Source organism: Anopheles funestus, chromosome 2RL, assembly GCF_943734845.2.
Source record: "Anopheles funestus chromosome 2RL, idAnoFuneDA-416_04, whole genome shotgun sequence".
NCBI classification, from domain to species: Eukaryota; Metazoa; Arthropoda; class Insecta; order Diptera; family Culicidae; genus Anopheles; species Anopheles funestus.
Window position 1 is genome coordinate 84,733,322 of NC_064598.1, and position 20,279 is coordinate 84,753,600.

Here is a 20,279-nt window from a genome sequence, read left to right on the forward strand (position 1 = left end):
AATAGTTTATCTATTTCCTTTGAATTGTGACTAATGATTACATGTGGATATATAGCACGTGGTACTAATTAAATGCCATGTGTTACATTGTCTAGATTACCCATAGATCTTTGTATAATATTCTTGTAAATGTTTTGCTTTTATATTAAACAATACCTGGATATATTAAAGAAGAAGTTAATCACACTTTGTGTTAAATAAATTTTAAGATCAATAAGAAACATTTTTTTTTCAAATGTGTATCTCCTACACTTCTCCTACGCACTAGCGAAAAAAAAACAATTTGAAGTGTCTATTTGAGGTTGATATATTTACGAGAAAACTGCCTGTGGAGCTGTTTTACTTATATAAAATATTTTGTTTCCATTATACTGCACGAATGAGGAATCATGATGATAAATATGTAATTATTTGCAAAACCAGCATGTAACACTCATTTCAAAATCGTTCTTTATCTACCGATGACATTCTTTAGTATGCACTTAAATGCAGCAGATGGCGCTAGCAGTGCAATCCTCCGCACTGTCACAACTTGTTTATTTACATCGATCTTCCTACTTTCCACTCGGGAGCAAAGTAGTAAAAACGAAAACATTAGTTTCACTTTCGGATCTACTGAAACATCACGTAAAAAACAGCACAACCAGAACCTAGAGCAAGCAAACACCACTAGCCAACATGCCCATACCGTGTCGATTTCTACGAAACTAGTGCTCCGGTGGTGTAGGGCTGCAAGGGTGGCCGTTGTTGTGTTGATACCCCAAGCAACGTTCCAGCTCTAGTGCACCACGTCAGCGCGGGCAGCTAGTGCGCGCGGGAGAAAACTCTACTGCGGCAAACTGAACGTATCAAATGATGGAAGAAAAGCTAAAATATTCCTTTCTGCGCGATCTTAACGATGGACAAAGTATATGGACTAGGTAATGTTTTTCCCCCGGCAGCAATGATAATTCTTCCCGTGCAAACTAAAGTCTACCCTATCCGTTTGTTTTCCAGAAATGAAAAGCGTACCTGGTTCTTAACACTGCTGACGGGCACCTGTATGCTTTACTCAACCCGCACCACGATGCCACTGCTTGTACCGGCCGTAGCAGCCGAACGCAAATGGAGCAAAACCGATTCCGGCACCGTGTTAAGTTCGTTCTTCTGGGGCTACACGCTGACCCAGGTGCTCGGTGGCTATCTGAGCGATAAGTTCGGTGGCCAGAAGGTGATACTGCTGGCCGCCATCGGTTGGTCGCTTATTACCTTCTGGATGCCAAACATCATTACCTCGTCGACACTGTTCGCGTCCTACTCTATCCCGTTTATCGTTACCGTTAGAATAATCAACGGAGCCTGCCAGGGTGTCCATTTTCCCAGCATGATAAGCATCACTAGTCAAAATCTGAGCTCCTGCGAACGGGCCAGCTTTTTTAGCATACTCACATCCGGGTCAGCGCTCGGGACGCTGCTGACCGGTATCGTCGGTTCGTTTCTGCTCGACTACTTCGGTTGGCCAACCGCATTCCGGGTGATTGGGTTTTTGGGCCTGTCGTGGACGCTCTTTCTGCGATACTACACGATGGCATCGGATCGAAGCCGGATCATCAACATTTCCATGCCGAGCCGAATGTATACGAAGCTCGGGACGCCCGAAACCGTACCGTGGTTGCGTCTGTTCGAGCGGAGTAGCTTTTGGGCCTGTGTGTTGGCACACGCCTGTGAGATGAACTGTTTCTTCGTGCTGCTCTCGTGGCTACCGACGTACTTTCACGAAAACTTCCCACATGCTAAGGTAAGTGTGGCGTGGCAGGAGAATTATTATCCACAAATGATCGTTCATTCGTCTACCTTTTTTCTTAGGGCTGGGTGGTAAACATGATCCCTTGGCTAGCGCTTCCACCGGTCACTTTCATGGGAAAGTTACTGACCGAGCATCTGCTCGCCAAACAGTGGTCACTAACGCGCATCCGCAAGCTTGTCCAGAGCTTATGTTTTTTGGGCCAAAACTGTGCCCTTTTTGTTATGTGCCGTACGCAGGACTTTAACATGGCACTTACCTGCATGTCAATTATTATCGGTAAGAGTGATAAGTGTTTATTTGTTTGCCAACTTCCCCACTAACTGCATGGCGTTCCATTTGTAGGTCTCTCTGGTTTGCATAACAATGCGGTCACGGTGAACCCACAGGATCTTGCACCGAGCCATTCGGGCAGTGTATTCGGACTGATGAATACGGTCGGTGCAATACCGGGCTTTCTCGGCGTCTATCTTGCCGGACACATACTCGAACTGACGCAATCGTGGTCAGCCGTATTCAGTACGGCAGCCGCCATCAACACGTTCGGGTGGCTCATATTTACCGTGTTCGGCTCGGCTGAAACGATTGTTTAGAGCTTTTCGTTTTTCAAAACCAAACCCGGAACCGACGTTTTGGGATGGAAACTTAGAAGCCAAAAACGAAATCTAGATCAAAAACACTTTTCGCTACCAGATACAGTTATAGGTGTACAAAAATCTTATTCCCTTTTTGCTCTATTTCCAACCACACTCTCCCAAACGTCCCTTCCCTCTACCCGAATGTGTCTAATTATCCTGTCGAACCCAAAAGGGACAGAAGGAAAAACGCGGAGAGCGTGTTAAGAGAGCGAACGATGGCTTCATTCCTTTTTGGGCTCGCTAAGGCTGGAATGGAATCGAATCGATTTCCAACCCAACCGCATTCCTCGCGAAACGGGGCGGGAAAGGTAGCTAAAACCGAACGTAATTACGTCGAGCAGCAATCTGTTAGATATTGTCATAACAAATATATTAGAACAAATAAAACAAACTAATTGATGTACCGATGGGCCGTTTACAGCCGCTACTTGCATTTTTGAGGGAGGGAGAAAACCATCTTAAATTTTATTTATTATCAAAAATGCGCCCACACGTAAACACGGCATTCAATGGAATCGTCGGGTACAGTGTTGGATACGAATTAATGCGTGTGATAACATCAAACTTATGCGAATATGCGCGTCAATGCCGTGCCGTTTGGCGATTTCTGTATTGTTTTTTTTTAGATTCTCCCGCTTTTGGCCGGTATGTTTCATTACGTTAGGTTGCAGCTAAAAAGAGCTGTTTTTTTTTGCAGTAGCTACACAACGAGCCTCCTGTCTCGTAAATAATTTAATTTCTTACATCCGTTTGCGTTTTGTCGCCCATTTCTTACACACGAACGAGGAACTGTCCATCACACGTTCTGCGAGTACAGGTTACAAATATCCTTTTCTTTACAGTTCTTAAAAGCTCAGGAATATCTCGCTAATTTATCGCCTTTACGACGTTGCGTATCATCGTATGTTACTACTGGCTTTGTGCTAATGGGACATTGTTTTCTAGTAAATTCATTATTAAGTTCACTAATCATATGATTATGCAAATGTAAAACAAAAACCTTGGACCCAGAGCAACACCGTTTGTCATGGAGTTTCAATGAAGCTGGTTGGAGGCAATTGTTTCAAACTGTTGCTTATGGCTTGCTATTGATTTGAGCAGTATACTGAAGATGTTGAGTACGGTAAGAAATGGTGTAAATGGCGTTCGCTCAACTACACAGTAGAATGTACGCTAGAACGTAACCTAATGTATTCCTTTACACAGAATATAGTAAGATAAGCGCAAACAATGAACTCTACAAGTTCATAAGTCTTCGTATTTTTTTTTTCGTTCAGAAACATTTGCTTCTGAATAATGATCACATCGAAAGCAACACTAATGGAAAATTACAGTAAAGCACACGCTACGTAAATACTATTCAAAACCAACAAAAAAAAACCTACATTTAGCATGGGTATACAAATTTACAACGTTTGTCGATAGATAAGTGGTAGTCTATAGTGTAAGAACTATTCCGCTGCAGTAGGGAACACTAATCTCTGTCCCTTATCTACCTAAGGATGCAATGGAACTGGTTCGTTTTTTTTCCTCGCCGCTTTTCTTTGTGTCTATATGATACCTTCGACCGGTGGTAACACTTCGTACATGGCATACTTCCACGTCCAACGACGTGCGAGCGCTTCAAACTTTGGTCTATCGTTCTCATACATACGACCTAATTCTGGTTCCATACAAATCTGTTCCGAACAAAATACAGGGAAAGAGAATTAATTACATTTATTTCACCAGAACCTTCTTGGTTCCTTACCTGTGTAAATGGATCCGTCAGCAGACTCTGCACGGACAGGAGTAACTTTGAGATTGTAAGTGCCAGCGACCAATTATGCTGTATAATATCGATACCGACATCACCATGGCGGGACACGTTCGGGTGTACAATTTTCGTGAGAAATCGAACCTGCGGTGGTAACATCGGGTACGAGCAGGGTATGACGATGTAAAGGAAAAATTTGCCACCCTCGTACGGGCTACCGGCCGGTCCCAGTATCGATGCCTGCCAGTGAAACAGTTGATTGTCCAGTGCGACTGCATCGATACCTTCCGTCGCGTCGAGATCAAGCGAACGTATGTCGTTGCGAAGCCGATTCGCACGGATGTGATTCACCCGTCCACGCATCGGTGCCTTGTGTGCCATCTGTATCAAACACGTGCGACAGAAGCACGAATTCATCAGCGCACCGTACATCTGGGTGACGAAAAAAAACAAACAATTATTTGACCAATTTTGGAAACAACCAACCAACACTTACATGCAGCCAGTTGGGAATGGTTGATATCTGCTGAAATAGTGGCCACCGTTCCTTGGTGTACTTCTTCCACATTTGCTGCGGAATGTGCACTTCCAGTATCCGCTTCCACTGCTTGCATACCTCGCTTGCATTCCACAGGGACAGATCGTCTAGGTAGGAAAATATCGACAGCAACACCTCGACCGGCAGGGCACAGATTTGCCGTTCCGATTCATCCGCTTCCCGTGGCTGTGAGAGCATCTCGAGATACTGGTTTACATTGCGCGGTGCTGACGGCCGGGGTCTATCCAGGTGATCGAAATCCTGATCGCCATCGGAACGATCCTTTGCTTCCGAACCATTTTCCGGTGGTTCATCATTGCCGGAATCTTCATCGTCCGATACCTCGGTCGCCAGTCCCTCGGCTTCCTCTTGTGGATGGTTGGGGAAAATGAACGAATGGCACGTACCGCACAGTGGCTCTTCATAGTTCGGTCCGTAGTAACCATTGCAAATCCAACAGGTCGATGAGTTCTGCCAATTAGATACACACAACAAACAATGACCGATTACGCAAACGCACGGTACGAAACGGGTTGGAATGAATGCCAACTTCTCTCGAGGGAGGCGGCTCTTGGGCGACAAACAAGCAGACAAAACTAAGCGAATGTAGCTTTACAAAAAGAATGTGTAACTTACGGAAAATTCAAAGGTTTTACAAAACTCCTCATACTCCACATCGTAATACAGCTCTTCCTCGTATTTAGAGGTGAACGTCTTGCTGCATCCAGCAGCCATCACAGGGCACCCTTCGACTATCGATGCTAGTTTTGTTTTCTTCACCTGCAACGCTCGGTTAATTCACTTCCAACACAAAAAAGCGGACTAAAATGTTATCCGCGCACCGAACAAGAGCTCGCAGAAGCAATTGCAAGTGAAAATGTATGTAAACAATGCCAATTGAGCTAACCTGGTTATGTTGACGCTTTTGTAGTTCGATTTATTTCCGCTAGAGCGCGCATATGATTGTCAAACAGTTGCACAGTGGTAATGCAACCGGGGATTTGGCGCAATTTGTCTAAATTTTTGAAAACTGGCATTTTACATTCATTCAATCATTTGTAATATACTGTAGTGTCAGGTCCGCAACCGGTATCATTGTGAAGAGCTTTCGAAATGTCAGAGTGAATTATGACCATTGGACATGACAGTGTGCTGCGCAACTGTCATGCTGAATAAAGATATTCGTTATTGGATCGTTGTACAAGCAACATCTTCCGTTCTTCCGTTCTTCCGTTCTTCCGTTCTGTCTTCCGTTCTTCCGTTATACCTTCCGTCTTTGTTATTAGGCTACCAAAGCCTCCTTCCGAAAAGTTAAATCTTCCGTAATACATCCGTATTACATCTCAGAAGTGGGATTCGCCCCGTGCTGCCGTCGTGTCATCTTGGTTTAGATCATGCACAGCCGTGATGAAATGTTGGGCGTTCTGTCGGATGCGGGGATTGCGGTTCCCCCTTCCGCTACCGTTGCCCAGATCCGGAGATTGTTTGCTGAAATTATGGGAATTGACGCCACACCGATACCAGACGAGGAACCAGCTTCCGAAGCGCCTTTGACCGATGCTCCTACCACGTGCCTGTCCGCCATTTTGGACGCTTCGAGTGCTACACCCGTGAAGCGCGATGCCGCCATTTTGGACGCCTCGAGTGCCACACTTGCGAAGCGCGATGCCGCCATTTTGGACGCCTCGAGTGCCATACTCGCGAAGCGTGATGTCGCCATTTTGGACGCTTCAAGCGGTGCTGCCATGTTGGACGCTACCGAAGCGGAGCGTGTTGATAGTGCGGCCAAAGAACGTAACCCGACTAACAAATGCACCCAGGCTACTTACGATGACGAAATTCGCAGATTGCAGCAACAATTGGAGTTAGTGGATTTGCGCCGTAAGATTCAGGCTTTGGAACACCAGTCTGAATATGCTCCACCACCGATTGCTGACTTAAAGCTCGATAAAACAATCGAACCCTTCACGGGAGACGACGACAGATGTATCATCCAATGGTTGGATGACCTCGATTATACTTTCTCCCTACATCGTGTGAAGGATGCTGATAAATTTGTTCATGCTCGTCGGCTGCTTAAAGGATCTGCGGCTATCGTTGCCCAGTCATCTCGTGCCCTTACCCTGGAACAGTTAAAGGAAGAACTCATCTCAACCTTGAGTGTGCCGCCAACGGTTGAAGCCGTTCTTCGACAATTACGATCCCGTCGTCTCTCCCCAAAGGAGACCGCCTTACGTTATGTGTTGGATATGCAACGTATTGCCAGCCGAGCCCCCATCCCGGAACCCGAATTGATCAACATTATCCTTGATGGTCTGGATAGCCCATCTCTTACTGCTGGGATGCGATTCATGGCAAACAACGTGGAAGATCTGAAGCCTATGCTTAAGAAATTCGAGACTATTCGGTCCAGAAGAGTCCCCAAGCCGACGACGACATCATCTTCAATTCCGGAGAAAGTTCCTGTTTCGACCAATCGAGGAGCAACGCAGAACATCATTCGATGTTACAACTGCTCGGAGTTTGGACATCTTAAGAGTGCCTGTTCTCGCCCCAACCGACCACCGGGGGCATGCTTCACGTGTTTCCAGATGGGGCATAACTACAAAAATTGCCCAAAGAAGGTCGCGAATGCTGCTGCTCATCCGGATCCAATTGCTCGTATTGCGGGTGATGATAATGAAACTCTGGCATTAGATGAATTACAAGAGGTGAGTGTTTCTTTTCTTAAGTTAGGAAAACCGGTTGTGGTAGTAAAAGGAATACAATCTCTATTTGATACAGGTAGTTCTGTAAGTTTTATAAATGAATCCATAGTGCCAGTTGGACTCCTGGCTCCGTTAGCCCTTTCTCGATTTCGTGGCCTAGGGAACTCCCGACTTTATACTCGTGGTCAAGTAACGTGCCGTATAAAATTTAAGGAGGTGATCCTCAATCATTCATTTATTATATTACCCGAGAACTCTATGGCCTGGCCAATAATTATAGGTAGAGATATACTCCCTTCGTTTAACGTCAGTCTTACGTACTCTAAGAATTACGTCTCTCTTACGCAGCCCCCTCGGGGGGGAATTGAAACCCAGAACCAGGATTCACTAGATGTGGCAACCAATGAAATTTCTGCTATTGACGTTTATGAATCAGAAATTGAGCCTGATGTTGGCCCCACATTATCTTCAAAGCAATCCGCTATTGTCCTACCAATCATTAAGGAAAATTATCTCGACGATTCTATTCAATGCACTCAGTTAGTAAATCATAAAATGAAGATCAATCTCACTCATCAGACTTCTATGGCTCACGTGGATGCATTAAGCCGAACTGAAGCAGTAGGTGCAATTAGCGAATTAGACCTTGACTTTCAACTTCAGGTAGCTCAATCAAGAGATCCTTCCATTGACTCTTTAAAACGAAAACTCGAAGTCGGTCCTGTTAATGGATTCGTCTTGCAAGATGGTCTTGTTTATCATCAGTCTCCCCTCTATCCCCTCCAATTGTATGTACCTCGTGAATTTCTTGAGTCCAAAACAGAAGACGTTAGTCGAGACCTTAATCGTCTCCGTTCCGAAGCACAGGAAAATATCGAAATATCGCAAAATCGAAATGAGCAATACTTAGCCGATAGGAACAAGCCAGCTCCTAAATTCAACGTAGGAGATCTAGTAGCTATCAAATATACAGACACAAGCGGTGTCAACAAAAAGCTTAACTGTAGGTTTCGCGGCCCTTATATAATTCACAAAATTCTTCCTCATGACCGCTATGTCGTTAGAGATGTTGAGGGATGTCAACATACACAAATGGCCTATGATGGCGTTCTAGAAGTTGATAAGCTTAGGAAGTGGGCCACTAATACGTAAATATGATTAGGTATGTAGTCAAGTAGAATTGAGGTCAATCCTAAGTCAGGATCGCCGAGCTGTAATATACTGTAGTGTCAGGTCCGCAACCGGTATCATTGTGAAGAGCTTTCGAAATGTCAGAGTGAATTATGACCATTGGACATGACAGTGTGCTGCGCAACTGTCATGCTGAATAAAGATATTCGTTATTGGATCGTTGTACAAGCAACATCTTCCGTTCTTCCGTTCTTCCGTTCTTCCGTTCTGTCTTCCGTTCTTCCGTTATACCTTCCGTCTTTGTTATTAGGCTACCAAAGCCTCCTTCCGAAAAGTTAAATCTTCCGTAATACATCCGTATTACACATTTAAATTTCACACTTTTTCTATTAGAAATATAACACGAAAATATCTGTTTTAGTACACGAGTTTTATTTAGTTTAGAAACGAACCTAGCAAGGCTTTACAAATATCGTACATCTTTCTGCTTTTATTCATCCAATTTCGGATCCTCGACTAACTCGGTTTGTCACAAAACGAACGATTTCGAACACTACGCAACCGTTGACGGAAAAGCAAGCTCTTGGAGCCTACGATGCATTAACAGCTAGGAAAGAAACTAGTAATGAAACTAACGCCACAGGCACTCTACACGAATTTAAACGTTCGCTCCCAAGAACACGTAAACAGCGGCAATGTAGCGCTCTGCCTTTTGCTTTTCTTTCGTATTAGTAAACGGTATCGACTACACTAAATTGGTTAGGTGCCTTCCTTCCTATCACGCTCGGTATGGTAACTAAGTTGGTGACATTGCACTAATATTATTGAGTTGTCTTTTATCCGCACGTGGGGTTGGTTTTGCAATTGTAGCTTTTGTAATGCTTAAACGTTAGCTTAAATTTTGTTTTCAACCTTCAATGTTACTGTGTATGGTTGGCTCCACTCTACCGAAATCAATCATTACGTACGATCGGTTCCGAATCATCGCGTTTCATCACCGTTTGAGTTTGATGTCGGTGGACCACTGTTAGTGGGAACTGTTGTGGTGTTACGCAGCATCGGTTCTTCTAGTGTATTTTGTTGTTGCTGCTGTTGCTGCTGCTGCTGTTGTGTGTAGTGCATATGTCCCGGTGGAGGTGGCTGCAGTATTAGAGGAGCGCCGGATGTTGACTCAACGATGGCCATTTCCGGTCCCAGCTCTTCCTCGGGAAAGTCATGATCGCAATGATGTTCGCCACATATCTTACACTCGTAAATGTTCGGCTTCAATGTGTTCAGCAGTTTCTACAGAAGATTCAAAAATGTTTCCATTTATAATTCTCCCATCGTTGCCATTGATTTTTTTATCCAAAACCGAAAACACGCTTTAATTACATACCTCGCCAAGTGTGTTGCCCTCGGCACGAACAATCTGATACACGGCATACGATGGAATGCAAACCAAAGAAGCGGAAGCTATTGTCCATCCAAGTCCATGCGCCCAGCCTGGATAATGATATTTTCCATTATGATACGTTGGGGCTTCATAGTTGATCAAGCTGAATATCCACAAGGACTGGAAAGTAATAAGAGCCGTCAGTACCTTCATCTTGGTTTGCTTTCCTCCTACTTCTAATCACTTACGATCAACAGCAACGGAACGGCGATCAGCAAACAGAAACGTAAATAAAACGACGGATAGCGTCCGGTCATTTGCTTCACGTTTTTCGACAGTCGATTAATACCGTAGAACCACGCGATCGCGATCGTCTCAAAGAATGCAAGAAACATGATCGATACCGAGGCCGCATAGTGGTCAATCAGCTGGAAGAAGTATATTCCGCCCTGTATGAGATTGGGCAACCCGGCAAAGAATGATACGACGCACACGATCAGCACCAGCAGCTCATGGTAAACGAGCTTTCGCTTGATCCATCGAGGAAATCCATCCTGAATCGAGGTAACCACAACTTCCACGATGGCAAACTGTGGCAAAGGTGTGAATGTAAATATTTTGCTTTATACTTAATCCGATCTTTCTCACCACAATGTCCCACGTACCTGACTATTCAATCCCAGACAGAGTAGCATAAAGAAGAACAGCACGGCCCACAGCTGAGCGGCAGGCATTTTCGCTAACGCCTGTGGATACACGACGAAGATCAATCCCGGCCCACCGCTGATCACGTCCTCGACGGTAGTGCTCTGCTCTAGCGCTATGTTACCGATCGTGGCAAATGCAAAGATCCCAACCAGCAAGCTCGTGATGGCATTGACGAACGACACTGCCAGCGTGTCGTGCAGGATATTATTGTTGTACTTGTTGTAGCTTGCGAACGAAATCATCGAACCGAACGCAATACCGATCGAGTTAAAATTCTGTGCTGCTGCATTGATCCAAACCTGGTTGTGGAAAGACAATTATTAGAGCACTTGTCACTCCTGATACAACAACATCTTGTACTCACATTAGCCCTTCCCAGTTCTTCCCAATTTGGACGGAAGAAATAGTGGAGTCCCTTGTCTGCACCTTCCAGAGTTAACGAGCGTCCCAGAAATACCACGATCAGCACAAAGGGTAATGTGGCCGTAAGATAGCGCACCTTTGCCGACGATTTGATTGACTTCCAGATGGCAAAGTATACCAGAATCCAGGCACAAACTAGGCACGCTACCAGCTCCCATCGCATCGCACCCGGATACTCAATACCGTGGCTAATTTGCAGAACTTTATTTCTGTGGAGACCGGAAGCAAGGATAAGAAAGGATGGTAAGGATCCGCACCCAGATATTGCTACTTACTCGAAAAATTCCTCCGTCGGTGTGCGGGACATATCCGGGCGCGTTAGATTGTGTTTCATGCGCTCCGGTATCCAGCAGTCGGGTGTGTTCCAACGGTGCGAACAGTCCGTCCACGGTAGTTCCGGCCGGAACGAAGTGAAGAAGTAGTAGATTGCATACGCTATGATCACACTGTAGTATGTGGACATTAGGAATGAAACGACCACACTCGCCAGACCGGTACCTGTGAAGGATGACGGATAAATAACGAAGAGATATTTTAAATAGCAGTTTTTTTTTCAAAAGGACGATGCATCAATTTATAAATTTTGCTAAATTTCCCCAAAAAAAAAGCTAAGGCTGTAGTCTTAGGAAATTTTCAAATTTATAGCTTTTTTTTAGTTTTTTCCTTTTTTTATTAATCTTTTTTTTATTTAAAGCATTACTTGAGTGAAAAGAAGCACATTGCAACCGATTAGCATTAAAATAAATCAATTTAATTTTTTTGCAAAATTTCTCAAAAAAATGGCAAGGGGTACTCCTTATGAAATTTTCGAGTTGAAATTTTTTTGAATTGTTTTTTTCTGATTTTTTATTCTTTTTTTAATTTAAAGCATTATTTGAGTGAAAAGAAACTTATTGCAACAAATTCGCATTCAAATATATCACATTTAAAAATTTTACTACATTGCTCAAAAATGAAGACAATTTTACATTTTCTCAAACAGGGTATGAAACTTGGTTCCTCTAATAAATTCTGACACAGTCATCTGAGGGCATGGCCGTCCAAGAAGAAAATGTAGCCATTGGTGCCATCTATTGACCACAGGTTAAAGATTGGCGATCCGTTGGATACCGACAGAGTTATAGGCAAAACTTGATGCAAAAATGAGTAAAATTTTACATTTTCTCAAACAGGGTATGGAACTTGGTTCCTCTAATAACTTCTGGCACAGACATCTGAGGGCATGGCCGTCCAAGAAGAAAATGTAGCCATTGGTGCCATCTATCGACCACAAGGTGAAGATTGGCGATCCGTTGAATACCGACCGAGTTATAGGCAAAACTTGGAGCAAATATGAGCCTAGGTGATAGGCAATTTTATAGATTTTTTTGTTATTTTATTACAATTTTTCAATCTTTTTCATTTTAAAGCATTATTTGAGTGAAAAGAAACTTATTTGAACCAATTGGCATTAAAATAAATCAATTTAAATTTTTTTCCAAATTTTCTCAAAAAAATGGCAAGGGGTACCCCTTATGAAATTTTCGAGTTGAAAATTTTTTTAAAATTTTTTTCTGATTTTTTATTCTTTTTCTAACTTAAAGCATTATTTGAGTGAAAAGAAGCTTATTGCAACAAATTCGCATTCAAATATATCACATTCATAAATTTTGCTACATTGCTCAAAAATGAGGAAAATTTTACATTTTCTCAAACAGGGTATGGAACTTGGTTCCTCGAATAACTTCTGACACAGACATCTGAGGGCATGGCCGTCCAAGAAGAAAATGTAGCCATTGGTGCCATCTATCGACCACAGGTTAAAGATTGGCGATCCGTTGGATATCGACAGAGTTATAGGCAAAACTTGGTGCAAAAATGAGGAAAATTTTACATTTTCTCAAACAGGGTATGGAACTTGGTTCCTCGTATAACTTCTGGCACAGACATCTGAGGGCATGACCGTCCAAGAAGAAAATGTAGCCATTGGTGCCATCTATCGACCACAGGTTAAAGATTGGCGATCCGTTGGATATCGACAGAGTTATAGGCAAAACTTGGTGCAAAAATGAGAACAATTTTACATTTTCTCAAACAGCTTCTGTTTGTATTCTGTACATAACTTCTGACACAGACATCTGAGAGCATGGCCGTCCAAGAAGAAAATGTAGCCATTGGTGCCATCTATCGACCACAAGGTGAAGATTGGCGATCCGTTGAATACCGACCGAGTTATAGGCAAAACTTGGAGCAAATATGAGCCTAGGTGATAGGCAATTTTATAGATTTTTTTGTTATTTTATTACAATTTTTCAATCTTTTTCATTTTAAAGCATTATTTGAGTGAAAAGAAACTTATTTGAACCAATTGGCATTAAAATAAATCAATTTAAATTTTTTTCCAAATTTTCTCAAAAAAATGGCAAGGGGTACCCCTTATGAAATTTTCGAGTTGAAAATTTTTTTAAAATTTTTTTCTGATTTTTTATTCTTTTTCTAACTTAAAGCATTATTTGAGTGAAAAGAAGCTTATTGCAACAAATTCGCATTCAAATATATCACATTCATAAATTTTGCTACATTGCTCAAAAATGAGGATAATTTTACATTTTCTCAAACAGGGTATGGAACTTGGTTCCTCGAATAACTTCTGACACAGACATCTGAGAGCATGGCCGTCCAAGAAGAAAATGTAGCCATTGGTGCCATCTATCGACCACAAGGTGAAGATTGGCGATCCGTTGAATACCGACCGAGTTATAGGCAAAACTTGGAGCAAATATGAGCCTAGGTGATAGGCAATTTTATAGATTTTTTTGTTATTTTATTACAATTTTTCAATCTTTTTCATTTTAAAGCATTATTTGAGTGAAAAGAAACTTATTTGAACCAATTGGCATTAAAATAAATCAATTTAAATTTTTTTCCAAATTTTCTCAAAAAAATGGCAAGGGGTACCCCTTATGAAATTTTCGAGTTGAAAATTTTTTTAAAATTTTTTTCTGATTTTTTATTCTTTTTCTAACTTAAAGCATTATTTGAGTGAAAAGAAGCTTATTGCAACAAATTCGCATTCAAATATATCACATTCATAAATTTTGCTACATTGCTCAAAAATGAGGAAAATTTTACATTTTCTCAAACAGGGTATGGAACTTGGTTCCTCGAATAACTTCTGACACAGACATCTGAGGGCATGGCCGTCCAAGAAGAAAATGTAGCCATTGGTGCCATCTATCGACCACAGGTTAAAGATTGGCGATCCGTCGGATATCGACAGAGTTATAGGCAAAACTTGGTGCAAAAATGAGGATAATTTTACATTTTCTCAAACAGGGTATGGAACTTGGTTCCTCTAATAACTTCTGACACAGACATCTGAGGGCATGGCCGTCCAAGAAGAAAATGTAGCCATTGGTGCCATCTATCGACCACAGGTTAAAGATTGGCGATCCGTTGGATATCGACAGAGTTATAGGCAAAACTTGGTGCAAAAATGAGAACAATTTTACATTTTCTCAAACAGGGTATGGAACTTGGTTCCTCGAATAACTTCTGACACAGACATCTGAGAGCATGGCCGTCCAAGAAGAAAATGTAGCCATTGGTGCCATCTATCGACACCAAGGTGAATATTGGCGATCCGTTGAATACCGACCGAGTTATAGGCAAAACTTGGTGCAAAAATGAGCCTAGGTGATAGGCAATTTTATAGATTTTTTTGTTATTTTATTACAATTTTTCAATCTTTTTCAATTTAAAGCATTATTTGAGTGAAAAGAAACTTATTTGAACCAATTGGCATTAAAATAAATCAATTTAATTTTTTTTCCAAATTTTCTCAAAAAAATGGCAAGGGGTACCCCTTATGAAATTTTCGAGTTGAAAATTTTTTTAAAATTTTTTTCTGATTTTTTATTCTTTTTCTAACTTAAAGCATTATTTGAGTGAAAAGAAGCTTATTGCAACAAATTCGCATTCAAATATATCACATTCATAAATTTTGCTACATTGCTCAAAAATGAGGAAAATTTTACATTTTCTCAAACAGGGTATGGAACTTGGTTCCTCGAATAACTTCTGACACAGACATCTGAGGGCATGGCCGTCCAAGAAGAAAATGTAGCCATTGGTGCCATCTATCGACCACAGGTTAAAGATTGGCGATCCGTTGGATATCGACAGAGTTATAGGCAAAACTTGGTGCAAAAATGAGGATAATTTTACATTTTCTCAAACAGGGTATGGAACTTGGTTCCTCGAATAACTTCTGACACAGACATCTGAGAGCATGGCCGTCCAAGAAGAAAATGTAGCCATTGGTGCCATCTATCGACCACAAGGTGAAGATTGGCGATCCGTTGAATACCGACCGAGTTATAGGCAAAACTTGGAGCAAAAATGAGCCTAGGTGATAGGCAATTTTATAGATTTTTTTGTTATTTTATTACAATTTTTCAATCTTTTTCATTTTAAAGCATTATTTGAGTGAAAAGAAACTTATTTGAACCAATTGGCATTAAAATAAATCAATTTATTTTTTTTCCAAATTTTCTCAAAAAAATGGCAAGGGGTACCCCTTGTGAAATTTTCGAGTTGAAAATTTTTTTAAATTTTTTTTCTGATTTTTTATTCTTTTTTTAACTTAAAGCATTATTTGAGTGAAAAGAAGCTTATTGCAACAAATTCGCATTCAAATATATCACATTCTTAAATTTTGCTACATTGCTCAAAAATGAGGACAATTTTACATTTTCTCAAACAGGGTATGGAACTTGGTTCCTCGTATAACTTCTGGCACAGACATCTGAGGGCATGGCCGTCCAAGAAGAAAATGTAGCCATTGGTGCCATCTATCGACCACAGGTTAAAGATTGGCGATCCGTTGGATACCGACCGAGTTATAGGCAAAACTTGGAGCAAAATTGAGCCTAGGTGATAGGCAATTTTATAGATTTTTTTGTTATTTTATTACAATTTTTCAATCTTTTTCATTTTAAAGCATTATTTGAGTGAAAAGAAACTTATTTGAACCAATTGGCATTAAAATAAATCAATTTAATTTTTTTTCCAAATTTTCTCAAAAAAATGGCAAGGGGTACCCCTTGTGAAATTTTCGAGTTGAAAATTTTTTTAAATTTTTTTCTGATTTTTTATTCTTTTTCTAACTTAAAGCATTATTTGAGTGAAAAGAAGCTTATTGCAACAAATTCGCATTCAAATATATCACATTCATAAATTTTGCTAAATTGCTCAAAAATGAGGAAAATTTTACATTTTCTCAAACAGGGTATGGAACTTGGTTCCTCAAATAACTTCTGACACAGACATCTGAGGGCATGGCCGTCCAAGAAGAAAATGTAGCCATTGGTGCCATCTATCGACCACAGGTTAAAGATTGGCGATCCGTTGGATATCGACAGAGTTATAGGCAAAACTTGGTGCAAAAATGAGGAAAATTTTACATTTTCTCAAACAGGGTATGGAACTTGGTTCCTCAAATAACTTCTGACACAGACATCTGAGGGCATGGCCGTCCAAGAAGAAAATGTAGCCATTGGTGCCATCTATCGACCACAGGTTAAAGATTGGCGATCCGTTGGATATCGACAGAGTTATAGGCAAAACTTGGTGCAAAAATGAGGAAAATTTTACATTTTCTCAAACAGGGTATGGAACTTGGTTCCTCGAATAACTTCTGACACAGACATCTGAGGGCATGGCCGTCCAAGAAGAAAATGTAGCCATTGGTGCCATCTATCGACCACAGGTTAAAGATTGGCGATCCGTTGGATATCGACAGAGTTATAGGCAAAACTTGGTGCAAAAATGAGAACAATTTTACATTTTCTCAAACAGGGTATGGAACTTGGTTCCTCGAATAACTTCTGACACAGACATCTGAGAGCATGGCCGTCCAAGAAGAAAATGTAGCCATTGGTGCCATCTATCGACCACAAGGTGAAGATTGGCGATCCGTTGAATACCGACCGAGTTATAGGCAAAACTTGGAGCAAATATGAGCCTAGGTGATAGGCAATTTTATAGATTTTTTTGTTATTTTACTACAATTTTTCAATCTTTTTCAATTTAAAACAGTATTTGAGTGAAAAGAAACTTATATGAACCAATTGGCATTAAAATAAATCAATTTAAATTTTTTTCCAAATTTTCTCAAAAAAATGGCAAGGGGTACCCCTTATGAAATTTTCGAGTTGAAAATTTTTTTAAAATTTTTTTCTGATTTTTTATGTTTTTTCTAACTTAAAGCATTATTTGAGTGAAAAGAAGCTTATTGCAACAAATTCGCATTCAAATATATCACATTCATAAATTTTGCTACATTGCTCAAAAATGAGGAAAATTTTACATTTTCTCAAACAGGGTATGGAACTTGGTTCCTCGAATAACTTCTGACACAGACATCTGAGGGCATGGCCGTCCAAGAAGAAAATGTAGCCATTGGTGCCATCTATCGACCACAGGTTAAAGATTGGCGATCCGTCGGATATCGACAGAGTTATAGGCAAAACTTGGTGCAAAAATGAGGATAATTTTACATTTTCTCAAACAGGGTATGGAACTTGGTTCCTCGAATAACTTCTAACATAGACATCTGAGAGCATGGCCGTCCAAGAAGAAAATGTAGCCATTGGTGCCATCTATCGACCACAAGGTGAAGATTGGCGATCCGTTGAATACCGACCGAGTTATAGGCAAAACTTGGAGCAAAAATGAGCCTAGGTGATAGGCAATTTTATAGATTTTTTTGTTATTTTATTACAATTTTTCAATCTTTTTCATTTTAAAGCATTATTTGAGTGAAAAGAAACTTATTTGAACCAATTGGCATTAAAATAAATCAATTTAATTTTTTTTCCAAATTTTCTCAAAAAAATGGCAAGGGGTACCCCTTGTGAAATTTTCGAGTTGAAAATTTTTTTAAATTTTTTTTCTGATTTTTTATTCTTTTTTTAACTTAAAGCATTATTTGAGTGAAAAGAAGCTTATTGCAACAAATTCGCATTCAAATATATCACATTCTTAAATTTTGCTACATTGCTCAAAAATGAGGACAATTTTACATTTTCTCAAACAGGGTATGGAACTTGGTTCCTCGTATAACTTCTGGCACAGACATCTGAGGGCATGGCCGTCCAAGAAGAAAATGTAGCCATTGGTGCCATCTATCGACCACAGGTTAAAGATTGGCGATCCGTTGGATACCGACCGAGTTATAGGCAAAACTTGGAGCAAAATTGAGCCTAGGTGATAGGCAATTTTATAGATTTTTTTGTTATTTTATTACAATTTTTCAATCTTTTTCATTTTAAAGCATTATTTGAGTGAAAAGAAACTTAGTTGAACCAATTGGCATTAAAATAAATCAATTTAATTTTTTTTCCAAATTTTCTCAAAAAAATGGCAAGGGGTACCCCTTGTGAAATTTTCGAGTTGAAAATTTTTTTAAATTTTTTTCTGATTTTTTATTCTTTTTCTAACTTAAAGCATTATTTGAGTGAAAAGAAGCTCATTGCAACAAATTCGCATTCAAATATATCACATTCATAAATTTTGCTACATTGCTCAAAAATGAGGAAAATTTTACATTTTCTCAAACAGGGTATGGAACTTGGTTCCTCGAATAACTTCTGACACAGACATCTGAGGGCATGGCCGTCCAAGAAGAAAATGTAGCCATTAGTGCCATCTATCGACCACAGGTTGAAGATTGGCGATCCGTTGGATATCGACAGAGTTATAGGCAAAACTTGGTGCAAAAATGAGGAAAATTTTACATTTTCTCAAACAGGGTATGGAACTTGGTTCCTCGTATAACTTCTGGCACAGACATCTGAGGGCATGGCCGTCCAAGAAGAAAATGTAGCCATTGGTGCCATCTATCGACCACAGGTTAAAGATTGGCGATCCGTTGGATATCGACAGAGTTATAGGCAAAACTTGGTGCAAAAATGAGAACAATTTTACATTTTCTCAAACAGGGTATGGAACTTGGTTCCTCGAATAACTTCTGACACAGACATCTGAGAGCATGGCCGTCCAAGAAGAAAATGTAGCCATTGGTGCCATCTATCGACCACAAGGTGAATATTGGCGATCCGTTGAATACCGACCGAGTTATAGGCAAAATTTGGTGCAAAAATGAGCCTAGGTGATAGGCAATTTTATAGATTTTTTTGTTATTTTATTACAATTTTTCAATCTTTTTCATTTTAAAGCATTATTTGAGTGAAAAGAAACTTATTTGAACCAATTGGCATTAAAATAAATCAATTTAAATTTTTTTCCAAATTTTCTCAAAAAAATGGCAAGGGGTACCCCTTATGAAATTTTCGAGTTGAAAATTTTTTTAAAATTTTTTTCTGATTTTTTATTCTTTTTCTAACTTAAAGCATTATTTGAGTGAAAAGAAGCTTATTGCAACAAATTCGCATTCAAATATATCACATTCATAAATTTTGCTACATTGCTCAAAAATGAGGAAAATTTTACATTTTCTCAAACAGGGTATGGAACTTGGTTCCTCGAATAACTTCTGACACAGACATCTGAGAGCATGGCCGTCCAAGAAGAAAATGTAGCCATTGGTGCCATCTATCGACCACAAGGTGAAGATTGGCGATCCGTTGAATACCGACCGAGTTATAGGCAAAACTTGGAGCAAATATGAGCCTAGGTGATAGGCAATTTTATAGATTTTTTTGTTATTTTACTACAATTTTTCAATCTTTTTCAATTTAAAACAGTATTTGAGTGAAAAGAAACTTATATGAACCAATTGGCATTAAAATAAATCAATTTAAATTTTTTTCCAAATTTTCTCAAAAAAATGGCAAGGGGTACCCCTTATGAAATTTTCGAGTTGAAAATTTTTTTAAAATTTTTTTCTGATTTTTTATGTTTTTTCTAACTTAAAGCATTATTTGAGTGAAAAGAAGCTTATTGCAACAAATTCGCATTCAAATATATCACATTCATAAATTTTGCTACATTGCTCAAAAATGAGGAAAATTTTACATTTTCTCAAACAGGGTATGGAACTTGGTTCCTCGAATAACTTCTGACACAGACATCTGAGGGCATGGCCGTCCAAGAAGAAAATGTAGCCATTGGTGCCATCTATCGACCACAGGTTAAAGATTGGCGATCCGTCGGATATCGACAGAGTTATAGGCAAAACTTGGTGCAAAAATGAGGATAATTTTACATTTTCTCAAA

At 40.2% G+C, this 20,279-nt stretch overlaps 4 protein-coding genes across 11 annotated transcripts in view; 2 read left to right on the top strand and 2 right to left on the bottom strand.

Annotated features, from left to right (window-relative positions):
• The first annotated feature begins 302 nt into the window (after nucleotides 1-302).
• On the top strand, nucleotides 303-2,843 carry LOC125764507 (solute carrier family 17 member 9). The gene is made up of 4 exons (XM_049428847.1): nucleotides 303-920; nucleotides 997-1,777; nucleotides 1,846-2,062; nucleotides 2,129-2,843. The coding sequence occupies exons 1-4, from the start codon at nucleotides 853-855 to the stop codon at nucleotides 2,374-2,376; spliced, it is 1,314 nt and encodes a 437-aa protein (XP_049284804.1). The 5' UTR covers nucleotides 303-852; the 3' UTR covers nucleotides 2,377-2,843.
• Nucleotides 2,844-3,138: 295 nt separating this feature from the next.
• Nucleotides 3,139-5,661, bottom strand: LOC125764521 (uncharacterized). Its single transcript, XM_049428866.1, has 4 exons — nucleotides 5,352-5,661; nucleotides 4,674-5,186; nucleotides 4,172-4,609; nucleotides 3,139-4,100 (listed from the first exon to the last, which is right to left on the bottom strand). Exons 1-4 carry the CDS (start codon nucleotides 5,448-5,450, stop codon nucleotides 3,972-3,974), a joined length of 1,179 nt encoding a protein of 392 aa, XP_049284823.1. The 5' UTR covers nucleotides 5,451-5,661; the 3' UTR covers nucleotides 3,139-3,971.
• A 113-nt stretch (nucleotides 5,662-5,774) lies between these two features.
• LOC125764506 (uncharacterized) lies at nucleotides 5,775-8,919 on the top strand. Its single transcript, XM_049428846.1, has 2 exons — nucleotides 5,775-7,426; nucleotides 7,500-8,919. The coding sequence occupies exons 1-2, from the start codon at nucleotides 6,110-6,112 to the stop codon at nucleotides 7,509-7,511; spliced, it is 1,329 nt and encodes a 442-aa protein (XP_049284803.1). The 5' UTR covers nucleotides 5,775-6,109; the 3' UTR covers nucleotides 7,512-8,919.
• A 48-nt stretch (nucleotides 8,920-8,967) lies between these two features.
• Nucleotides 8,968-20,279, bottom strand: part of LOC125764468 (sodium- and chloride-dependent GABA transporter ine) — a 31,603-nt gene continuing 20,291 nt past the window's right edge. For all 8 annotated transcript variants that reach the window (XM_049428765.1, XM_049428760.1, XM_049428764.1 and 5 more), the window contains 6 exons: nucleotides 11,336-11,558; nucleotides 11,002-11,269; nucleotides 10,595-10,936; nucleotides 10,178-10,519; nucleotides 9,933-10,109; nucleotides 8,968-9,838 (listed from right to left, as the gene is read on the bottom strand). In XM_049428765.1, the coding sequence (XP_049284722.1) occupies nucleotides 9,536-9,838; nucleotides 9,933-10,109; nucleotides 10,178-10,519; nucleotides 10,595-10,936; nucleotides 11,002-11,269; nucleotides 11,336-11,558 (1,655 nt within the window). In that variant the 3' untranslated portion in view covers nucleotides 8,968-9,535. The remainder of the gene's footprint in view (nucleotides 9,839-9,932; nucleotides 10,110-10,177; nucleotides 10,520-10,594; nucleotides 10,937-11,001; nucleotides 11,270-11,335; nucleotides 11,559-20,279) is intronic.

Bases quoted from the DNA above. Each gene is read 5' to 3' on its own strand.
- LOC125764507 (XM_049428847.1), top strand. From the start codon at position 853: ATGATGGAAGAAAAGCTAAAATATTCCTTTCTGCGCGATCTTAACGAT. The intron at 921-996 runs GTAATGTTTTTC...TTTGTTTTCCAG, and splicing joins GGACAAAGTATATGGACTAG to AAATGAAAAGCGTACCTGGT. The intron at 2,063-2,128 runs GTAAGAGTGATA...TTCCATTTGTAG, and splicing joins CTGCATGTCAATTATTATCG to GTCTCTCTGGTTTGCATAAC.
- LOC125764521 (XM_049428866.1), bottom strand. From the start codon at position 5,450: ATGGCTGCTGGATGCAGCAAGACGTTCACCTCTAAATACGAGGAAGAG. The intron at 5,187-5,351 runs GTAAGTTACACA...TCTAATTGGCAG, and splicing joins GTAAAACCTTTGAATTTTCC to AACTCATCGACCTGTTGGAT. The intron at 4,610-4,673 runs GTAAGTGTTGGT...TTCGTCACCCAG, and splicing joins CCATTCCCAACTGGCTGCAT to ATGTACGGTGCGCTGATGAA.
- LOC125764506 (XM_049428846.1), top strand. From the start codon at position 6,110: ATGCACAGCCGTGATGAAATGTTGGGCGTTCTGTCGGATGCGGGGATT.